The 23,742-nt window shown below is 37.3% G+C and overlaps 1 protein-coding gene across 13 annotated transcripts in view; it reads right to left on the reverse strand.

Annotated features, from left to right (window-relative positions):
* KCNIP4 (potassium voltage-gated channel interacting protein 4) overlaps positions 1–23,742 on the reverse strand; it is a 375,732-nt gene that overhangs the window by 86,970 nt on the left and 265,020 nt on the right. For 2 of the 13 annotated variants that reach the window (XM_052682844.1, XM_052682836.1), the window contains exon 1: positions 1,541–2,074. The exons of 10 other annotated variants lie outside the window; for them this stretch is intronic. In XM_052682844.1, the coding sequence (XP_052538804.1) occupies positions 1,541–1,652 (112 nt within the window). In that variant the 5' untranslated portion in view covers positions 1,653–2,074. Of the gene's footprint in view, positions 1–1,540; positions 2,075–23,742 lie in introns of those variants that run through there. One more of the 13 variants, XM_052682838.1, reaches the window with a different exon arrangement.

Genomic DNA, 23,742 nt, shown 5'->3' on the forward strand with positions numbered 1-23,742 from the left:
CATATTAGCAGAGAAAGTTAGACTTCAGTTGATATTCAGTTCAACTTACACTTATGTTAAAATCACTGTAATGTTTAATGGTTTTCTGGGGGGGGGGGGGTTGTTTGTTTGTTTATTCGTTTTGAAAGGTGATAGAGTTGAAATTACATGAAGCATTGTCCAGACTTAATTATAATATAATTCTGTGAAAAGTTAAGAAAGGGATATCTTGTAAAAAAAGTGCATTATAATTATTTGTCTATAAATTATGTTACCACACACAATGAAGTAAAAGTTAACAGATAAGAGGAATTTTAAGGTGCTAAAAATGCTGCAAACCAAGAGAAAGAAGAAATACAAAGTGTGTGTCATGAAAAGAATTACTCACTGTTTAGAATTCAAAAAATACCTTAATTCCATAACAAATGCATTATATAGAAACATAGCAACTGTTATATATTCTCTCCACATATGCTTTTAAGGATGACTTATTTCAGTAGTTCAGTAACTATAAAAGTGCTGTGTTAAAGATTTCACATTTTATCAGCACACCGAGTGATTTTATGAGGTGATGATGTGAATCTGCATCCATCAAAGATCCTATTCCATGATGAAAAGTTAATGTTTCAGAAAACTGGAGTGCTCTCCTTGGCTACCTTTTTCTGACTTGAAAGCAATTGCACAGCAAAAAGGATTGGTTTTTGTTCACACGCACTAACACACTGAGAAAAGCAAGTATTTTCCAAGCAAATGTTTTAGTGAGTGAATGGTTTCTGTTTACTACAGCAGTACCCACTAAGATATTTTGTTCAAAAGTTCACAAAATCTCATCAACAATTAAGCTGAAACAGCCTATTTCAATAAAACAGGTATTAAGAACCACACAATTTGTATACAGATAAAATTCCTACTAAAATTATTGTGAAGTTCTCTTTGAGAGTAGATGATATGATATGATCCATACAGTAGGGAGGAGACAGGAATCTGAGCAAACAAACAGGAATTTAAAAATATATCTTAATTATATGTATATGGGTATAATACATACACAATTGGCATATATCCTTTACTTTTTTGGGAAGGTATAAAACAGATTTGTTCCTAAAGCTATACCTATATTACTTATTCTGTAATAAAGGTGTTTTGCATTTAGCTATGAAACTGATCTAAAACACAGACAGAGTCGGATTTAACCTCTAAATGCATAAATCAGAAAAACAGTGTTATAAACATGAACTGAGCTAAGATTCACTTAATGCACCAAGTTGTCTAGCAGTGAACAGCTTTCAAAGCAACTGACAGACAAATGCTACGTTCTCTGCTTTCATCCTTTTTAATTCTTTGTAAAATTCCAACCTGATGCTAGCATCTAACTAGCATCTATTCCTGTTTTACAGTAACAAAGTAAAAGCAGCAGGAACAATATCAGATTTTTAGTCTGACTGCTATTTTCTCCTTCCAGGCATTTTCATTTCACAGCTTTTATACCTGATGCTAAGTCTATTTTAGCAGATCAGACACCACACCTAGAAACAGCACAAACTGCGAGTGACCACTTTACCTTCAGAAAAATCAATCAGTCCCAGCAAATGAAGCAGCTTCAGAGATGCAAATATAATCACAACAATACCCACTGTTTGCAGTCCCTCCGACTCCCACTCTAGAGTCAACATTCTTCCAACAGGCAAATCATTCCAGTTGTCACACCAGCTTGCGATCAGAGGGAAACAAGAGGATTTTACCAATAGTTTGCTTTGAAGAAAGTTGCAGCGGTGCCAAGCGACGTTGCGCTGGGCTGTGGCAGTTCACCAGCCACCCTAGCTGAGATGGAATTATCAGCTAAAGCCCCACATCTCTTGTTTCTTTAAGTACTGGATTTCATCAGAGGTGAGTCAATTTGAGAGGCTGAGGAGGACCACTAACCCCCGGGCATGGCATAGTATCCAGCAGGCAGCCTTACTTCAGAGCTGCTGGAGGAACATCTGTGCCAGAAGTGCAGACTTTGCTGTGCCTGTGCCAAGAAGAAACGTTCCCTGAGAACTTGCACGAGGGAGCACGCTGCTGTCAGCTCTCTGTGCTCCACTGCTTCCGGACCCAGGCTTTGCAGTTCTCTCTGAGCTTTGCAGTCCTTCCCCAGCTTATTTTAGCACAAGTTTGGTTAAACATGACAGATGACAGTTTACTAGAGACAGACATCTCACACATGCTGAATGCTGCATGTCAGAAAATCCCTGCCCTCTGCATCAAAAGATGTAATGTGCAGGGAAGCACTGTCCCCACTGATTCTTATGCATCGCCAGTATTTAATTAGAATCTTTAGTGGAAATAAGAAAATTAAAGAAATGCACGTCAGCATGATCAGTGCCCAGAGCTAGCAAAATATAGTGGTGTCAAGGAGACATGCACTGCCCAAATCCCCATTCTGCAGCCAGGGAGAATGTTTTATTTATTGATTGAGGAATAAAACAGCGCTTTTCTGTCTAAGAACAAGAACCTGGAAGTGCTGAACCACAAACTGATTCATAGACAGGGGAATTAGGCATTTTCAACAGCTTCTGGGAAGATGTTGCCCAGGCAATGCATCAGGGAAAGAGAAAAGAAGCTTATGATGCCAGCTGATTTACTGTACAATCTGTATAAAATTAATTGCCCTGTGTTTATTAACATGACTACCAAGAGAGTAGCCAGTGTAAATAATAAGCTCTGAAGCATTTTTGCAGCACATGTGTAAAAAGTGTAAGCCCTAAATGCTAATGCGGTGCCTGTCGTAACCATTTAACTAAATTGTGCCCACCGGTTTACAAGGCAGTAGCATGAAGTGAAGGGAACTCAGAAAAATATAATTTTACTAAAGGTTCTAACACTGAAAGTAATCTCTTAAAAGAGGAGTGATAGTGACTGCTAACCTTAGATGACTTAACACTTTCAATTCAAAACAATTCTTAGTAATTTCTTGAGAAGCTTAGAAACTTTTACTTTTGGTAGAAAACGATTACATTTAAATTCTGGATAATAAATTGAAACATTAATGATCTTTTTATGGTCTACTACAAAAAGAAAGAAAACTACAACTCCCAACTGACAACCAAATTTTTTGCTTTTCCTTGAATTACAATAACAAATCACGTATTTTTTACCTATAGACAGGGCTCTAGAAGCTGAATACTTTTATTTATTGGGAAATCACATTTTTACTACAGTTTTTTTTAGGTTTTATCTATGCAATACATAGCCAACAATATCCTCTGATTTCACTGTTCTAGATATTTAATACTAAAATGTCATGAGTTCTATATTATTTACATATGCTCTGAAACTGAAAATCAGTTTATTTTCCTATTCATGAGTAAAGCTAATGATTTGTAGTAGGAAAGCACACAATTAAAAGATATCAAGCCAAATTCAGTGACCCCATCTGCGTTTTCCTTGTATTCTCAGTATTTAATCTACTTTCATGTAATGCTCCGTTCCTTTTCAAAAAAAGTACTATTTTCTTACCTCTTTTAAGTTTCTAAATACCCTCAATAATTTTCCCATTTTAAGGCTCTAACCTGGTTATCTTAATCTCATCTACATTTTCTCCTTCTTTTTATTACCATTTACTTTTATCTTTGTCTCAAAATTTCTTCTTTTTCTCAAATGTTGTAGCATGGCCAACCAATCAGAGTATTTCAGGGCTCAAAACAATCCCTGGTTGGGAACTTTGAAACATGCTGTTTTACAGACTTTAAAGAGGCAGAAATGCTAATATAATGAAAGCAACAACAATATAGTAGTGAGACATGCCTTAGTGATTAATAAATTGCATCAGGATTAAAATTGAGAAATTTGTTGGTCTACATCCTAGCAGTAGTCTACTTTTGGGAGAAGAGGTAGGAGCAGCGGCTCTTCTAATCACTAAAAGTGCCAGCCCATGTACAGAAAGCCACCCAGCAGGAAGTGTTGGACATAACCAGTCTTTTGTTTTTTGTCTTCACACAAGGAAAGAGAACTAGATGTCTTCCAAAAAATAAAAAGGCCAGAAATTACAATTTTTCATAGTTTTGGGGGTCAATTCTGTCTGTTCTGCAAATGAGACACAGAAACACTTTTAAAGAAATAAACTATCTACTAATTTAATTGATTAATTACTTCCAAAAGTACATCCTTAAAAAAAAAAAAAAATAAAAAAGAGAGTTAGAAGAAACACACAGAGACTTTGGGATTCTCCAATGCTTAGCTCTGAAAATAAAGCAGTAAAGACAATCAACAGTGTGGAAAGGAAAAGGAAGCAATGTAGAAAATGTGTCTTTCAATACTCCATGCAACACATCCAAATAACAGAGTAATTTACAGAGGTGAATTCTTCTAGAGTCATTGAAAAAAAAAAAAAAAGTAATGTCTCAAAGCATTTGAAAATGAAATCAGTCTTGAGCAAATAGATCATAAAATTTAGTTAAATGAGTTACATCTTCATATTCTGATCACTTCCTAAATTCATAGCCAAGTTTAACTTCTGTCTCTCGCTTCATATTTTGAGCAATATTTCTAAAAAAATATTTCTGTAAGTCCATATGGGTTGCCTGTATTGACACTATGAGAAAATTTTAAAAGCTGTTAAAAGTAAAGGAAATTCAATACTCTCTCTAGGATATGAAGGAAAACACCATCCTTCACATGAAGCAATGAAACATCAGCAGACAGTTTATGATGACTCTAGAATAAAGACAGTTTATGATGACTCTAGAATGACAATGAGCCAAGCATTGCTCTGGCTCATTGTCATTCCTTAACTCCCTCTTTCATTTTGGATATTGTGATGCATTCTGGTGCTGACTTTGCATAAACTTCCTAGTGATTCTTCAATAAGTTGTAACAGAAAAACCCACCCGTGTCAGTACTGCAGAATTGATAGAAAGCTATGACATCTAAACAGTACAAATTCCACTGGCTATAAATTCTTCTCCATGAAGATTTGAAGCAGAACCTTTAATGTTTGCCTGAAACTCGCGCTACCACCCTGAGGGTTTATTGAACGATTATCAGAACGCATAAGCATGTCAGTACCTGAATTGTAATACAGAACACTCAAAATTATTAATGGGTCCCCATAGAAAAACAGACCATTAGGTTGATCTGCTGCTTTACAGCAACAGAGGAGTACATCTGGCAATGTGATGCATAACAAAGAATGGTGCTTCTCAAAGGCTAGGGTAGAGAACCTGGCTATAGATCTGCCACCTCCTCTTTCTATCCATTGGTGATTATCTGTGCAAGGTTAAGTACATGTTTTTCTCCCTAAGGAGAGAAGAGAAACACGCATTGAAGCACTGTAGAGGGCGTCTTCTCTCTAGAAGTAAAAATCCTCAGGGAGTTCTAAAATGGAATGCTGTCAGCCCAGTTTTGGAGTTCTTGCATAATATTGCTACAAACTATCCTGACTGTTGACTACATTACTTTAAATAGAATACTGTCCATACCGGAAGAAGCAAACATGAAATATGACTGTATTAGAGACAAAGATTTGATTGCTGAGTATTTCTGAATGCCTGGAAATGTTATTTATAAAGCTTATGTGTGGGAAACTAAATTTTAATAATTTCAAAGCAGGTAAGATCTACTATTTAAAAAAGAACAAACAAACCAATAACCTACCCAATTTGACACATCACTAAAGGTAGAAAATGCTTCAGAATACCACGATAACATGTAGGGCATTATGAATATAACACATAAGGAATAAACTTTTGAAATACTAAGAAGTACTAGATAACTAGTAATTCTTTCATTTGTGTATTAGGGTATACACTTTCCCTGTAATTGTATATGATTAAACAGTTATTTAAAAATTATCAGGTATCATCCTATAACTCTTAAATACGTTGGTGATCTAGTTTAATTCCAGTAAATTCTTATCTTTGAACTACAAGCTGACATTGTAATTAACACAGTAAAAATATGAAATTTTATTTTAAAACTTTAATTTTACAAGGAGTTTTGATTATCATTTGTAAATTCTTCTATTTGATTTCTGACTTTTATACATGATAGTAGAAAAACAAGAATACATATCTGATCTAAAATACATTGAATTAATTTATGTTTTTCCACTGTACTTTCTTTTCAACATCTGCTTGTAAACAGTGTCTCAAAAAGAAGGGCTCTCTTTATACTTTGATTTCCCTTGCTTTTCTATATGGACATTCTATATCTGCTATCATCTAATTTAGATCGGAGCTGACTAAAACTGAAAATAATTTTAATGATGAGGATATATCATTACTTGTTAATTGACTTGAATTGTACTGTTTTCCTCAAATGAATGCCTTTGCCCAGTATTAGAAGCAATTTACGGGGGGGAAGAAGCTTTAATTGGCTAGCAGTAACAGTTCATTAGAAATTATTTGATATTTTTTCCAAAAACTGGCTGAAAAAGAAAACAGAAAGAAAAAAAAGAAGTATTGATTAGTTGTCCTTCTTTCTCTACTCTTTTCCAGAGGGAAATGCCAGTCAGTCAGAAGAGAAAGAATCACAGAATCACAGAATTGTAGGGGTTGGAAGGCGCCTCCAGAGATCATCGAGTCCAACCCCCCTGCCAAAGCAGGTTCCCTACACCAGGTCGCACAGGTAGGCATCCAGGCAGGTCTTGAACATCTCCAGAGAAGGAGACTCCACCACCTCTCTGGGCAGCCTGTTCCAGTGCTCCGTCACCTCACTGTAAAGAAGTTCTTGCGCATGTTTTTGCAGAACTTCCTATGCCGCAGTTTCCAGCCGTTTCCCCTTGTCCTGTCTCCACTCACCACTGAAAACAGTCTGGCCTCGCCATTCTGTCCCCCACACCTTAGATATTTATAGACCTGGATCAGGTCCCCTCTCAGTCTTCTTTTCTCAAGGCTGAACAGACCCAGTTCACTCAGCCTTTCTTCATAGGAAAGATGCTCCAGGCCCTTCACCATCTTCATGGCCCTCCGCTGGACTCTTTCCAAGAGATCCCTGTCTTTTTTGTACTGGGGAGCCCAGAACTGGACACAGTATTCCAGATGAGGCCTTACCAGGGCAGGATAGAGGGGGAGGATCACCTCCCTCAAAAAGAAACTATGAAATAAACACAGGAAAGACACCTATGTGCAGGTCATCTGAATTCATAATTTTCAAATTCTTGTTGAGGTCAGATTTGCGTTTATTACGCAAGTCATCTGGCTGACAATGAATTTAATCCTCCTATTAGCTAGCTAGTAAGATATCTGTTCATAGGCAATAATTTTCAGTTTTCAAACAAAAACCTTAGATCTAAAGAAAAAAACTGTGACCAGAAGAAAATATTCTGGGAATTAGGAGAAGTGATTACACAGATCTTTTCAAGAATTATATTCAGAGTAAAAGAATACATACTTCTGAATGTAGCAACTTCTGCATAGGCTGCTACAGATAAATACACAATACTATGTAATTTCATAAAATGCTTAGAAAAATGAGGCTAATATACAAAATTACTTTGTTTACCTCTCCAGTGCTGCAGCTACTGAAAAGCATATAACTGCAGTAGCAGAGTACTTATCCTACCAAAATTGCAGAGAAACGTTCTCTAGACAGAAGACCTATGGAAAATGTAATTACCTAAAATGAAATTTGTCAGATTTCATATATCATCTTTAGCATTTACATTAAATGACCTAGATCTTTAATGATTGTAAGTGGATATAGTCTGAGAAAATTAAAAAGAAAATAATAGATCAACACGTGTATAGATGATAAACCAAAGATATTTTCTCCCTTGAAAAGATATGATATCCAAGATGCTGATTACTTGGTCTCATACTTTGAAGTAAATTACACTAAAATAATGCTGAAGCTACAAACATCCAGAGTTGATTTCCTCATTTTAGGTATGGAATGGGGTTTTATTATTTTTATTATTATTATAATTTTCTTTGTTTTCACCTGACTCTCACTTGCTCCTGGAAGCTTGTGTTCTTTCTTTGATCTAAATCAAAGGACTGCGGCTGTTACTGATCTGAAGGCAAGAATTGAACCCCAAAAGAAAAACATTACCAAATCCTCTGCCGTGACTTAACAGCTACATGTAGTTTCATTTTCCTATAAAATTATTTGTTATAACTTGTTATATAATTATTCTTCAAGTAGCTACTGCACAAGTGAATTGTAAATTAAACAGATTGGCCATGGAAGTAACAGTAGCATTTTAATTTATAAAGCTTTAGCAAAGCATTAGAGAGAAACCATTTCTTTTCTAAACAAGGTTAAATTACATTTAATAATAATAAGTAATCCAATTCTGCTTTGTTTTACTGCAAGGCCCACTGGCTTACTTGGCAAACTAAATTATCTCTAAATTATATGATTACATCCTCAGCTCATAGATCTGTTCTACTTTTTACATTAAATCACCCTTGCTATTGCAGTAGGAGGAATTGTCACTACCAGGTTTATAAATACAAATGCATGTTTACATTGTAGAACTACAGTATAATGTAACTATTAGAAGGCAGTTGGACATATGTAAGGCAGTGCAAGCACGGAAAGGTACCCTGAAAGGAGTACAGGAATCTGCCAGGGTGTGTAGGGACTGGGTTAGGAAGGCCAAGGCCCAGCTTGAACTAGACTTGGCAATGGGTTCAAGTAAGAATAAGAAAGACTTCTACAGGTACATCAATCAGAAAAGGAAAGTCCAAGAAGGTGTACCAACCCTTTGTGAGCAATAGAGCCAGGCTGATAACAACACACATGAATGCTGAGGTGCTCAACACATTTTTTGCCTCAGCCTTCACTGGCAACTGCTCCTCACAAACCCCTCAAGTGGATGAGTTGAAAGGTAAGAACTGGGGGGGGGGGGGCTTGCCCCTCCTGCTGTTAGCAAAGATCAGGTTTGTGACCACCTGAGGAACTTGAACATCCGTAACTGAGACTCCATGAAACACATCCCAGAGTCCTGAGGTAACTGGTAACATAGCTCCCAAGCCACAATCAATGATATTTCAAAAGTCATGGCAGTCAGGTAAAGCTCCTGGTGACCGAGAAAAACTCTGTTTTCCAGAAAGGTAAAAAGGATGACCCAGCCTCACCTCAGTGTCAGGGAAGATCATGGAACAGATCCTCTTGAAAGCTATATTAAGGCACGTGGAAGGCAGGGAGGTGATAGGAGAAAACCAGCATGGTTTCACTGATGGCAAGTTCTGCTTTACCAATGTACTGGCCTTCTATGATGGTGTAAATACATTAATGATAGATGAAGTAATCTATCTGGACTTCAGGCCCTTGACACAGTCCCCACAACATTCTTCTCTCCAAATTGCAACAATATGGACTTGTTGGGTGGATTGTTTGATGGATGAAGAACTGGCTACAGGATTGTACCCAGAGAGTGGTGGTCAATGGCTGAATGTCTGAACGGAGATCAATGATGAGTGGTGCCCCTCAGTGATCAGCTCTGGGACCAATACTCTTTAATATCTTCATCAATGACATCCACAGTGAGATGGAGTGCACCCTCAGCAAGTTTGCAGATGACACCAAGCTACACGGTGTGGTTGATGTGCCCAATGTGCAGGATGCTGTCCAGAGGGATCTAGACAGCTGAAGCAGTGGGCCCAGGAGAATCTCAACAAATCCAACAAATCCAAATACAATGTCTTGCATGTAGGTCATAGCAAGCCCTACTATCAGTATAAGATGGTGAAAGGATAAGCCATGATTTTGCCAGAAACAATTTCAGGGTACTAGTGCATGGCAAGCTGGACATGAGCCAGCAGTGTGCCCTCACAGCCCAGAAAGTCAGCCATACCCTGGGCTCCGTCAAAAGAAGGACAGCCAGTAGGTCAAGGGAGGTGACCTTGCCCATCTACTCTGAGCTGGTGAGGCCTTCCCTGAAGCACTGCATCCTTATGTGGAATCCTGAATACAGGAGAGACATGAACTTTTTGGACTGTATCAGGAAGAGGGCCACAAAAATGATCCAAGGAATGGAACACCTCTCCTCTGAGAGGAGGCTGAGAGAGCTGAAACTATTCAGGCTAAAGAAGAAAAGGGCACCTCGTCAAATATCTGACGGGAGGTGCAAAGATAGAGCCAGACTCTTTTCTCTGGTGCCCAATGCCAGGACAAGAGGCAACACAAGCACAAACGAACACAAGAGCAGGGGTGACGCTTAGAGGCTGCTTCCAGCTTTAACTATTCCATGAAAATAAACCAGAAAATAAACCTTTTAGGGCCAGTTTTCTTATTGCTCCTAGACAATGAAGGCCATTTCCAGTGTATGCATCTCAATGAAAAAGTGAATGAGTTTACTTCAGAGAAATTTTAGTAGTAATTCTTATCAGAGCATGATATCAGGGAGATATACAGGATATATAACACTCTGAAAGGAGCAAGGGCACTGCTTTTATTTGTTCCCTTGTTTTTCACATTTTTCTCTGGGTTAGGAGTCTTGTGGGATTTTAAAATCCCCCACCAAAAGTATGAGTTTGGCAGAGTACTAATGATTCAGAAAATCTACTTCAGAAAATATAAAGATTTTGTGTGCTAGGCTCTCATTAGTTCTCAAAAGAAAGTAGTAGCAAATCATTACTAGGGAGGGACTGGAAGAAAGAATATAAAATCATGACACTTTGGAGTTCCTAATACAGTCCTGGGTAACAATTTGTTCTTCAAGTGATATTGGAGGATCCATGCAGCACAATGAAAAATGATCTGCCCCAGCAGATCTGCTGTTTTAGCACTCTGGAAAACAGCAACAGTATAAAACAAGCCCTTGAAGAAAGCAGTAAGTTTACAATGCCTTGCTATCGCTTAAGTGAAAGAAAGATTTCAGCTGTTCTCTGAGGAAGCATTACAATTTACAACAGGCTGCACCATCATGAGGTTCTTCCAAATGCTGAAATAAGGAAGTAAGAAAGTACAGAAGCACACTATTTTGTACCTCCACCAAAGCCTTACACACCACAATATTCTATGCCAACTCTGCAGGGTTTATCACAGCTTCTGTATTCCATACAGTTAGGATAAGCAGATACTCCGTTATGTAGATTTGATTTATAGCTCATTTTCACATGCTTGACATGTAAATTAAAAAAAAAAAAGACATCTACATGCATTCCTCCCTCTTAAATGGAAGTTTTAAAACATGGTTCACAGATTGATCAATTTTTAAGCCATTTTCAACCATTTCTAAGTCCAAGAGTATTGAGAATAACTTCCCTTCCATATTCATGTGCAGACCAGGCTATGAGTTTTAATTTCTCTAATCTCCTCAGAAGCAGTTCCCCGCCTTCCCCACTATTCTGCTCTTTGCTGTATCCGTTCCAATTAAAGGAAACAGCTATATGGAAAAACTAGTTACTAAAAGTTTTCAGGTGGAGCTCAATTAGACATGAGCAGGTTTATAAAGTTGGACTACCAATCGTAGTCTTTGTATTTCATTAATGTCCCTCTCACACCAAAAAAATATTACATAGTTTATTATATTTTGTCTTATTACTCAAAAGTAATCATAGAATCACAGAATGGATTGGGCTGGAAGGGATCTTTAAGATCATCTAGTTCCAACCCTCCTGCTATAGCCAGGGACACCTCCTACAAGGTGTTCCATCCAGCGTGGCCTATAACAAAAGGTGCTCAGGAAGCAGGCAAATTCTCTTGGTGAATTCAAGTCTGGTATATTTTTTCTTCCTAATTAATTACTCTGTCTAGCATACCACAGAAGATGCATTTGATACCTGCTCTGGGTCGCAAGCTAACAGAATGCAGTAGCTGTCTCACTTCTTTGCTACTTCTTCTTGTTACATTTTTAATTGTTTTGGGGGAAACGGAATGCAACTGCTGTAAAGGTTAAACAATACTTGCTACATTATTTGTTGAACAGAAGCTCCCATTCATCAGGGCAACGGGATTTCTGATCCCCAAAGAAGCTTCTCAGTAGTATCAATGTGTAAAGAATTAGCAAACATTTTAGTATAGGTAGAGATAAATGCAAGAATAATTAAATGGCTTGAACAAATGCAGTAATTTCTGCTCCGTCCTGAACAATAGCACCTACTGGAGTATTTGGAAAGGCATGCTATATTGATTAAAAAAGAAAGAAAAATGCATATCTACATAGATTTTTCTTTAAAAATAAATAACTCAAGATGTTTTTTTTACGATAGAAATAAAACGATGTGCTGACACAGAACTAAGGCAGAACACAGATAAGCAAAATGCACATTATAAAAAAATATAAAAAGACACAAAAGTTAAAGGAATAATTCTAACCCTCTCTGCTTCTTTGGAGCTATCAGTCTCCAGTGGAGAGCATCCAAAGGAAGGCTGTAAGGATGGTGAAGGGTCTGGAGGAAAAGATGGATAAGGAACATATGAGAACATATGAGGCCCCTAGGGTTTGCTCAGCCTGGAGCAGAGCAGGCTGAGGGGTGGCCTCATGGCAGCAGCCGCTCCTGACGGGCAGCACTGAGCTCTGCTCTCTGTGACAGTGACAGGACCTGAGGGAACATGGAGCTGCAATAGGGTGCGGTCAGGTTAGGTGCTAGGAAAATGTTCTTCACCAGAGTGTGGTGGATGTGGAACAGGCTCTCCAGAGCAGTGCTCATGGCATCACGCTGCCAGAATTCAGGCAGCATTTGGACAATACTCTCATAGTCATAGGCTGGTCCTGCATGGAGCCAGAAGCTGGACTCAATGAACCTTGTGGATCCCTTCCAACTCAGGATATTCAGTAACTCTGCAATATTCCAGGCATGCAGAGCAACATTCAGCTTATTTTTACATTTTCAAGCTGTCTGGTGGTCAAATTAGCATTTTACAGAGTTATGTCCTGTGCTGAGAAGCAGTAGGGGTGCTGATAAGTTCCGAAACCAAATTTTACTGGAGGGACAGTTTCAACCTTCTTTTTGAAACAGAAAAAGGGTCCTGGGCACCTTCAGGGTACCAGACTTCAGCTGCAGCCCTGTCCACAGTGTGAATGACTGGTTCAACGCTCTGTGCAATACAGCTCTTCTGAATAAGGAAAAGCAGGTACCAGCACTGACTATATAGGACAAACTATATAATCTATCTAATGTTTTGGAGGTAGCTGCTACATTGTAAAGAAAATCAAGATCTATTTTCCAAAGAATAGAGAGACAGAAGCTTCATACGTGGTCCTGGGCATAGCTGCATGCTGCTTTTTGAAGCAATTGGTAACCAGTGACCCTTCTGACTTGCTACAGTGCAGCCTTTTTAGTTCAAAAGTGGCTCGAACCAATTTTCTGTGAGAGATCATCATTAATTTCCTTTTGTTTCCTTGAGATACAACCTCAAGCAGTAAAATAAATATTGAGAATCATTTTTCATCCAGAATCATGGCCTTAGGTAAAAAAGCAATAGCAAAGATGTAAAAACAATAGGAAGACAGCTATTACAGTACGAAAAACTTGTTCTTTTTTTCCTACTAAAAAGAGAAACTTTGTCTTAGGAATTTCTTGGTTCAAATTTGGAATTCTTCTCTGTTATTTATCCTTGCCTCACCCTGTAAAAAGCAAACATTATTTCTGTGCAAATGTATGAATTTTATCATATGGAAATGTTAACTTTAAAACCAGACAGTTCTGCTATATATATCATTACATATACTCGAAGAAATTCATATATATAAATGTCAGACAAATACGTCTAGTGAAGAACTTAACAATTTTTTTTCCAGAAGAGATTTTCATGAAGTAGGAGAGTATGATGAACTAAGAAATATCCCATAAGGAACATGAATTCTGATTGATGCTATTTATTTGTTTGCACCTATGAAAATGAATATGTTTTAGAAGTTTTTGTCAGTGATTTTCTCCCATTTTCTCACCTAAGTGGTTTTTGACACACACATTCAACAAATGCATTCTTTGTTGCTCCTGAACACTTGAAACTCCACAGTGGTAGAAAGACTAGTAATTATTACAAAGAATGGTGGGAAGAATGGAAATTTCCAACAAGATGTCAAGAAGACACTGAGGCAAAGTAAAATGTGCAGGAAGCTTACAAAGAAAGGAAAGGATCAGTTGGTAAACACTTTTAATACATGATATTTTTCATGGAGGAACACAACATCCTTGTGGTTTACTAGCAACTTATTTGTACACACAGTAACAGACAGAAGTTGATACATTTTTCATTTCTGAAATGCTACTGAATTGCAGAATGAATAGCAAAGAAGATTTATAGTTCTGGTGCAGTGAAATATCTTGAGAACTTAGGTCTATAACATATTATGCCACTTTCATCTGTCTGCCATCTTTTATCTGCTGTTTCCACTGTCCTTTAGAACTAATAGCAGTCTTTATCATAATTGTTCTAGCTGTGTCTAAAGAAGTGACATCTCTTAACTCTCTTTAAATTTCTTTTTAAGCAGCAAACCAATTTATAATATATAGAAAGTACCAATCTTCTGAAGTCAACAGAAGAGATTGTTTTTAAGTACAGCTAATCATTTGCTTTTTCCTTTCATCTCTTTCCACCACCACAGTATATTCATCTGTTAGCAGATCACAATCCATTTAGCTGAAGTGTGAACCAAGATTGACCACACAACTTTATTACATTTGGTGATGCCATTTTTATATTATGAAGGATTGAAAGTGCTCACTCTTATAGATTTATTCCATAAGTGCTGGGAAATATACTCCTCACTATAGATAGCCACTGCTCATTGGTCAATAGCATTAAAATATGACATAAAACAAATAAATACATACATAAAAGCCCTTTTTCTTGTTTGCTCCAGACAACTAGCTCACCAAGCCCCACAATACAGCCAGTTTAATGAAACTCCATGAAACCATACATATAACCAGTGAGTCAGTAACAATTACTGGTAGTGCAGGTATAGGAATGAATGCCTTCATGAAATTCAGGATCCACTTTATATGGAGGATTGCCTCTACCCTTCCCATCCTCCCCAAATAATGTGCTAACCTTTTTTTTCCTGAATGAACTCTGACCTCAGAATGTACCATTTGCCAGTGAGGACAGGTACTGACCCTCCCAGAATGTTAGGCATATCTTTCCTAAGGTGTCTTTCAGCAAAGAAGAAGTAATCTGCCTAAAGAGATAGCTAAGAACCAGTTAGCTTGTCAGCTACATCTTATCTGCTGCCGTGATTTCCATTCATAGGTCTGTGAACAGGAGAAACCAGAAACCTGCAAATCATGTTTCAAATAGAAATATCCCTGAACCAAGTAGAACAAAGTAAAGCTTTTCTTTGCTTGGAAGCTAGAATATTTTCAACAAAGTTAAAGAATTCTAAGAAGCTGTGTAGTGATCTAGCGAATTTCAAATTAACAAGGCAAAGTAAATGAAACCAAAGTGTGCTTTTACACCTTATTCTGCACACCTTAATCTCCATGAAGGTAATTGCAGTACAACTGTATCATAATATTATGTCAGATCCATTTCACATATTGTGCTAGATAAGTACTGCAACTGCAAATTAGTTTTGATCAGTACTGCCACCTGCTAATAGCAAAAGCTACTTTTGTACCTAGCAAGCTGCTGTGTAGAATACTAGCGCACAGAATTTCTGCTCATGATCACCAAGATCAATGACAAGATAAAGGAATCTTTATTGTTTTCTCTTTTATTCTTGCCTACAGAATATCACGGTGGAGTTATATCCAATTTATTGTTTGGGGCTTGAAAATATAAATCTAAAAGAAGGAAATACTACCTTCATGTTTGCAAATGTATTGCTGAAATATGAGGGGGAGCGAATCAGGCAGTCAGAAATAGGTGGCTGAAGACATGCAGTTAAAGAATGCAGAAAGAAAAGCTCCTACAAAGGACTAGACAAGATGCAGCAGCAACAGGAGCAGTTCTCTGACTTTTGATATAAAGTCAGGCATTGCAAACTTTTGTTTAAGTAGTGTAAATAGAATATTAAAAATTCATAATCAGTATAATAGTTCAGGTACATTCACTCTAAGGCATCACACAACGTTGTATGAGTGAACCACAAGCAGTGCACCGTTAAGGAAGACGGCATGGAGGGACAGAAAAATGTTTCAGAGAAAAAATGTTTGTAGCACTCATGAACATAAATGCACCAGATGATATCTTGGGTCTAAATCACCCATACTGGAATAAATTAAAACCTGTCTCCCTATCCAACCATGATTAATAAAAATGACCAAGACAAATATTCATAAATATTCATAAAAATTCATAACACTGGACTATGATTTCTCATAACCTACTCAGCTTATATTCTTATAAGTCAAATGAGTATGAAGTATAAACCAAAATATCAAATATGCAGAAATATCAAGAAAAAAAATCTTTTAGTGACTTAGTCCATTTTCTACCTTAATTGTACTTATTTAATCTCTCTACACTTAAAATACAAAAGTGACAGATTTCTACTGGCAATAGAAGGGTCATTATCCAAAAGAGTTTAAAGTTATTGTTAAGAATTTTAAAAGTAGCACAAATTAAACAGTTACACTGAATCAAGAACACTAGCAGTTATGTGATTGACTCATGCACACTGCAGTGTTGCTGTAAAGACTTAAGGACATCTTATTAAAAAGCACTGATGAGGTAGGTGGAGCACATTTTGTACTGTAAAAATCATATTCATTAGTGTGACAGGACATATAGATAGGAACAGGACCTGGGACTGAGCTACATTAGGAGATATAGTTAATGAAAAGACCAAAGGTGCACAGATTTACAGGAGTTTCACTGCTTACAGATTGGACTTGTTCATTTAAATACAAAAGAGTAGTTGATGAATGCTGCTACACTGACAGCTGGTAATGGCTGTGAATGTGGTACCAAGATAAAAATGACACAGTCTCCTTGTATACAGGATAATTCTTTCATCTTATGAATTTTATGCTGCTATCAGCATTTAAGACAAAGCATATTAAGAAAAATAAGTGCTGTGGTAAAATGAGTTTCAAATACTACTTTGCAGCTTTTCAAACATGGACTCAACCAGCAGCACATAAGGAATGACAGAGGTATGGAAATTTGTATGCAGTTCAAATAATACTTTCTGTTTACGTAGATTCCATGTACAACAGAAACCTACATTATTCAAATTCTGCATAGTGAGGAGCAGCAACTCCATGCTACTTTCACAAAACTAAAACTTATGCCAAAATATAATCATGCTGAGGTGTTTGTGTTTGTTTGCTTGTTGTTAAGATTTCTTTTTACTCTCAGGAAAATGATAACATCCAATTGTAAGACTTACTTTGTTGATACTTGAAAAAATGTTTTTAGATCTTTCTTTGAGAGCTGTTACATATAATTTACTGCCATGTTGTCATCCATATCGTTACCTGCTATTGTTTGCAGTTGCATCACTAACATTCTTTTACAGAATTCTGCTTGGTGAGCTTTTATATTTTGTCTCAGTTTATACTTTTGGCCTCTTAATCGTCTCAAGCCATTGCTATGTATAGAACTTAAACAAAAGCATACAAGGTGCTTTTAACTTTAAATATTTGGCTTGGTATGATTTATCAAATAAATTGTCAAATTGATGATTAAAGCTAGTGGAGAAAACTATATAAGACTTTTGGTCTCTGTGGCCATACACCCATTTTCACTGTGTCAAAACCTATTAATGCAGTTGTGCCAATACAGACAGATATCTACTACCTTCTCATATTGTGTGTCAGATTTTCTTATATCTATATGCATACAGAGTTTATGCTATCTGTACAACACTGTGCTTAAAACTAGTTGGAGAAAAAGAACTCAGGTATTTTTAAGCAGATAGTTGTTAGCTATGTTGTACGTTATATTGCTACTGTCACAGAATTATATTTTGGCACTTAAACCTATGTCCTTACGTTTCTCTTACATGTAATTACTGGATGCAATGTCACCAGTATATTTTCTTATTTACCTTCTTCAAAACAACCAACTGTGACGAACTAAGGAAATACTCATAAGCTGGCTCTTTTTCAGAATATACAGTATATTCTCTTTGATCAAGCCTCAAAGGGAAACCACTCAGCATGCTTGGATGTACTTGCTTCCCTTCTCTTTACTTTTACTAGTTTTGCACTGCACAGATGTGCAAATGCATGCACATTTCATCTAGAGGTGGAAGTGCTTCCTGACCTGCACAGCTGTAACCAGTGTTCCTGCAGACTACTGTCCCTTCCATCTCACAGTGCACAAGGGTGCAACCCCCTCTGCAGATAAACCAGCATTTTGATTTAGAATGGAAGAGCAGCTTTGAAACAAAACGCAAAATTATTCCTGGATACACAATGATGGCTAGAAGCATACAGCAATTTGGTCTTGTATGAACTCACTTCCTTCTGCAGTCCACCTGGAAGATCTCTGCAGGCACCGATCAAATGCAATCCAATCCATAAAAGGTCCATAAACTCCAAATGTTTGGTCATTGGAACAGCTTCAGCCTGCATGTGGTTTGGTTGTTAAAGCCAAGAACTCAGGCTAACTTTACTTGGAAATCAAAAATCACTGAGCAGCACCGCAGCATAAAGACAGACTGCACAACCAAACACTTAAATCTACTGAGCCATTCCTGATTGCATTACTTACATTACTTACAGACACTGATACAGCTTCTCTGTGTTTTACTCTGATTCAAGTAAAGCTGGATCCAACTTTGTACTACTGAAAGACCTCTGACTTGCAACCAATAGCATTCTCACAGAGGTCTGTGCACAGCTGCTGACATACACAAATGCACATTCAGGAGACAACTGCCTGATCAGCTGGAATTTTGAGTCATTACAACTCAATCTACAAATACATTTATTGTGCAACCTGGCATGTTTTATTAAGCTGTAGTTTATTTTCTTTAGTACAGTTATTTAAGCACAAAATTCAGCATGATTAACAAAGTGGGATGAGAATACTCGCTGTAATGTGTTTTTATGTTTGTTTTTCTTTCCCCCCCATCCCTTTCCAGAAAGCATACTGCCAAACTGCCTTGAATTTCATGAGGCGTTTAACTGAAAAAATGCAAAACAGAGCAGAAATTTCATCACAGTATTGTGGAGAAAAATCCCGCTCTGACCATCCACTGTAGAAATAATGAATTGATTGAGATCTGAGTAAAGTTTCATATATTCTTTTAAGTTTTGGAATATTCTTATTACTATGATAATTAAAATGCATGCTCAAAAGTTATTAGTTCTTATACATAAGAGCACAGTAATGCTTGCTGTTTTAGCAGCACATCTCTTCACATATGGCTCTCGTGCCATTTCTTTACAGCAGGCTTTTATGCTGCTGTAAAATGTAGGTGATTATAACAATATACTTTTAAGTAGTTTTCCATGTCTTAGCGCAGTAGAAAAAGCAGCTTAAGATTAATAAATATATACGCATTCTATAAATTCATATTGTATTTTCTGTATCGAAACCAAGTAGCAATGAACCCTATATCCCTATATTAAGTAATACATTTTACTAACAGAAAAATCATAGAGTTTAGTAAATTATGATTGAAAAAACCTTTTGCAGCTGTTTAGTTGCATTGTATCATTAATTCCCTTATTCCAAGAAGGTTGATTAGTATCTCACAGTAGGGCGACTTTTTTTCTATTCCTGTCTCTGACGCATCCTGCCTGTGTGGATGATTCTTGTGCTAAACTTCACGCTGGGTCACAGAGGCAGAGAAGAACAAACAATGTTAGCGGCGCTGTTCTGAAAGCAGGCGCTGCATTTTTAACATGCTGATCTTTACAACAATCATAGTTGTCAAACACGGCTTTTTCCTCAAAGGCTTTTCCAATGTTCTCATCATGAACACCTCATTTACAGCTTCACGATTCATCTGCTCAATTTACTCAAAATGGAAGAGAGCACTAAGATAAAAATTTCATTAAATGAGACAAGATAAAGAGCGAAAGTTATTTTAAATTAAAATACAAAAGTGTGATCTGGGAGCATTTGTTTCCTTATTTCACTGCACTGACTATCTCAAACAAAATCTTTGAAGTAGATGATTTCCTGGCCAAAGAACCATCAACGATAACTTTGCTATTGTTTCAACTGTTCTTACCTGTTCAGCAACATATCGCTTTTAAAATAATGTATGCATAAATAAGGTAAGTCATCAAATTATGGGAATTAGATTTTGATTATTAATGGAAGTTTGATGTTTAGTTCAGTTCACTGAAGTACAACAAAACTGTAAGTTGCACTCTCAAATTTGATCTCTCCCCCCAAACATGGGCAAATCTGAAATAAACTAAAATCTTAGTATCTACTTAAATACCTTCCAACATGGTATTAATGACTTAAATAGCAATGCAGAGGTGAATCTGCTGTATCTTGAATAATGTTTTAATTGTTCCAACCTAGATTACACCAATACTACATTTAAAGAACTGAAACTGCACTATTATTAAACTATTTATTAGTCCTATTTTCTAACAAAACCTTGGTTTTGCCAGAAAGTTTACCCTATACGTTGTGGTATGCATTTTAAATTCAGATTTTCATATTTGATGAAAGTAGTCTCCTGGCATAATGCATAATTTATACACTTTATAAGAATAACTGTAAACAAATTATCGTACTGACAAAAGAAAATCTTCAACAGAAATATCTGCAATAAACACAGTAATTACAAAACAAACAAGATTTGCAGAGAAGACTGGCAGCTTTTTAAAGAGGTTGAAAATATCTTTCTCCCCACAGGAACAACGAAATGCGCATATATGTGTACATACACATAGAACTATTCAAGGCTTTTATTTGTTCAGTAATCAATTCAACTACAATGTTTTCTGAGGGTGCATCTTTGGTTAATATCACATAGGAGTTATAATCTACATGTAGTCAACTGAAAGAGTTATCCTTATTTAAACAATAACATGCAATTAAAAACCACGCCAAAACAAACAAACAAAAAACCAAACCACCCACATTTCTAAAATGCTGACATCATTCACTTACACTCCAGTGTAAGTGAATCTATCAGCACTCTTCATTTGGGAGGGCTGCAGTAAAGTGTGGTATCTTGCAAACAAAATGGTTTGTTGCACAGGTTGATGTAGTGCAAACTCTCCAGAAAAAGAGGAATAAGCAGTACTCAAAAGGACTATATGTTTAACTCCAACATTGATAAGTCAAAAAAATGTTATGGTCAGTGATAATGATATCTGCAGATAAATCTGAATGAATTACTGCACTTAATTTTTATTATCTACACAGACTAAGAATTGGAGGCTTGCCAACATGACTCATCTACAAGAAAGGCTGTAAAGATGATCCAGGGAACTAAAGGCCCATCAGCCTGACCTCAGTGCCAGAAAAGGTTATGGAGCAAATCATCTTGAGATCACATGGCATGTGAAAGACAATAGGGGGATTGGGCCCAGTCAGCATAAGCTCATTAAAGGCAGATTCTATATGATGAACTTGATCTCCTCTGATCAAGTGACATGCCTGGTGATGAGGGAAAGGTTGATGACCTGGACTTCAGCAAAGCTTTTGATCCTGCCTCCTGCAGTATTCTTCACAGATAGGTACAATCTTTGCCAGGTAAAGAACTGGCTGGATGGCCAGGCCCAGAGAATGGTGGTAAATGGGGTTAAATTCAGCTAGCGATTGGTCACTAGTAGCTCCCCAGGGGTCAGTATTGGGGTCTGTTCTGTTCAGTGCCTTTACTAACGACCTGGATGAGGGCATTGAGTGCACCCTCAGTAAGTTTGCAGATGACTCCAAGCTGGCAGGAAGTATCAATCTGCTTGGGGGGTAGGAAGGCCCTTCAGAGGGATCTGGATAGGATGTACTGCGAGGCAGAGGCAAACAGGATGAAATTCAACAAGACCACATGCAGGGTCCTGCATGATGGCCACAGCAACGCCAGGCAACACCACAGGCTTAGGGCAGAGTGGATGGAAGACTGTATGGAAGAAATGGACCTGGGGATGTTGGTCAATGCTCAGCTAAACGTGACCAAGCTGTGTGGCCAAAAAGGTCACACAGGATCCTGGCTTGGATCACACATAGTGCTGCCAACAGAAGCAGGGAAGCAATTGTTCCTCTGTACTCAGCACTGGTGAAGGCCACACTTTCAGTACTGTGTTTAGTTTTGGGCCCCTCACTACAGGAAAGACATTGAGGCCCTGGAGCATGCCCGACAAAGGGCAACAAAGCTGGTGAGAGGTCTGGAGCACAAGTCTTACAGGGAGCAGCTGAGGGAACTGGGATTGTTCAGTCTGGAGGCTCAGGAGAGACCCTTACCACTCTCTACAACTATCTGAAAGGAGGTTCTGGTGGGTTGGGGGTCACCCTCTTCTCCCATGTAACTAGAGTTAGGATGAGAGGGAACAGCTTCAAGGTGCACCAGGAGAGATTCAGGTTGGACATTAGGAAAAATCTGTTCTCCAAAAGAGTAAGCAGACACTGGAATGGACTGCCCAGGGAGGTGGTAGAGTCATCATCCCTGGAAGTGTTCAAGAAACATTTAAATATTGTGCTGAGGGACATGGTCTAGCGGGAAATATCGGTGGTAGGTGGGTGGTTGGACTGGATGATCTTGGAGATCTTTTCCAGCCTTGGTGATTTTATGATCAGCTCAGAAACTGAGATCACAAAATGTAACAGAAGAGACATAAAAAGAGGCCAGATGAGCTTTCCTTTCACAGTCTTTAATCACAAAACTATTTTTATATTCCTTGTGATTTACTGGATTTTCAGAATAAGGAAATATTTGCAAGATCCACTTCACTGGAAGAAAGCAAGCAATATTTAACTGAATACTGAAGACTTCTGTCTTAGGTGAGATGAAAATACTCATACTGCTAATCTGTTTGACCCTAAAACTTCTCAGATGTAGTTAACTGTCCAAATGGGAACCATTTGAAAGATAAGTTTTCTTTTCCTTATGGATTCACTTATCAAAAAATACCAGGAGATTATCTTTTTTTTCCTTTTTTTTCTTTTAAATAAATAAATAAATAAATAAATAAAACTTTTCAAATAGAGAGAAACAGGTATTTCCCTGCCATTTTCAATACAAGCAAGAAATAACTAATCCAAAAGAACATACCTGTCTGCAAAGTATTCTGTTTGGCTAACTCTGGGTAAGGCTTATATTGTAATTGACAATACATACTATACAAAAAGGAAATTAATTGGAGAATAAACCTAGATTTTTTTTTCATTTCTTCTATTGTTCAAGCATTTGTGTTGTATTCTAAATCAACTGCTAAAGCCTGAAAAATAAACGGAACCAATATTTGCTACAATTTCATTTGTTCATTATGTTAAGAAAAAAACATAGGACAGTATAACATTCACATGATTAAATAACATTTTTAAACCTTGCATACATCAAAGTTAGGAAAAAGTTGGCTCAAATAACCATGCAATCTAACATGTAGCTACATAACATACGAAATACTCCATAATTGGCCACTTTATCATGGATTACGTATATCCACAGAGCAGTACTCAGCACATACTATCTAACAGGCCATAAATCTTCTCCCTAGTTTGTCTGTGCTAGCTTGTAAGTGCAGCATAAGTAGTATTTGCTGCTCACAAAGGGCCAGATAAAGCACTGTTAGGTGTCACAAGTGTTATTATCAAATAATACCATGACTGAGACTGAGCAGGATATCCCAGTTCCTCTTAAATACTCCTTCATCCATTGCAATGCAACTTCTATTAATACATTTCATGCAAACCAGGATGGATGTAGGATTTATACAGCCCTCACTGGCAAGAAACTAGGTAAGAAGGAACTAATGAGTAATATCTGTTAGCTAATGTATTCAGTTAAAGTAGCTAAATCAAATC

This window comes from Tympanuchus pallidicinctus, unplaced genomic scaffold (assembly GCF_026119805.1).
Source record: "Tympanuchus pallidicinctus isolate F22 unplaced genomic scaffold, pur_lepc_1.0 scaffold2, whole genome shotgun sequence".
In the NCBI taxonomy this organism is placed as follows: domain Eukaryota; kingdom Metazoa; phylum Chordata; class Aves; order Galliformes; family Phasianidae; genus Tympanuchus; species Tympanuchus pallidicinctus.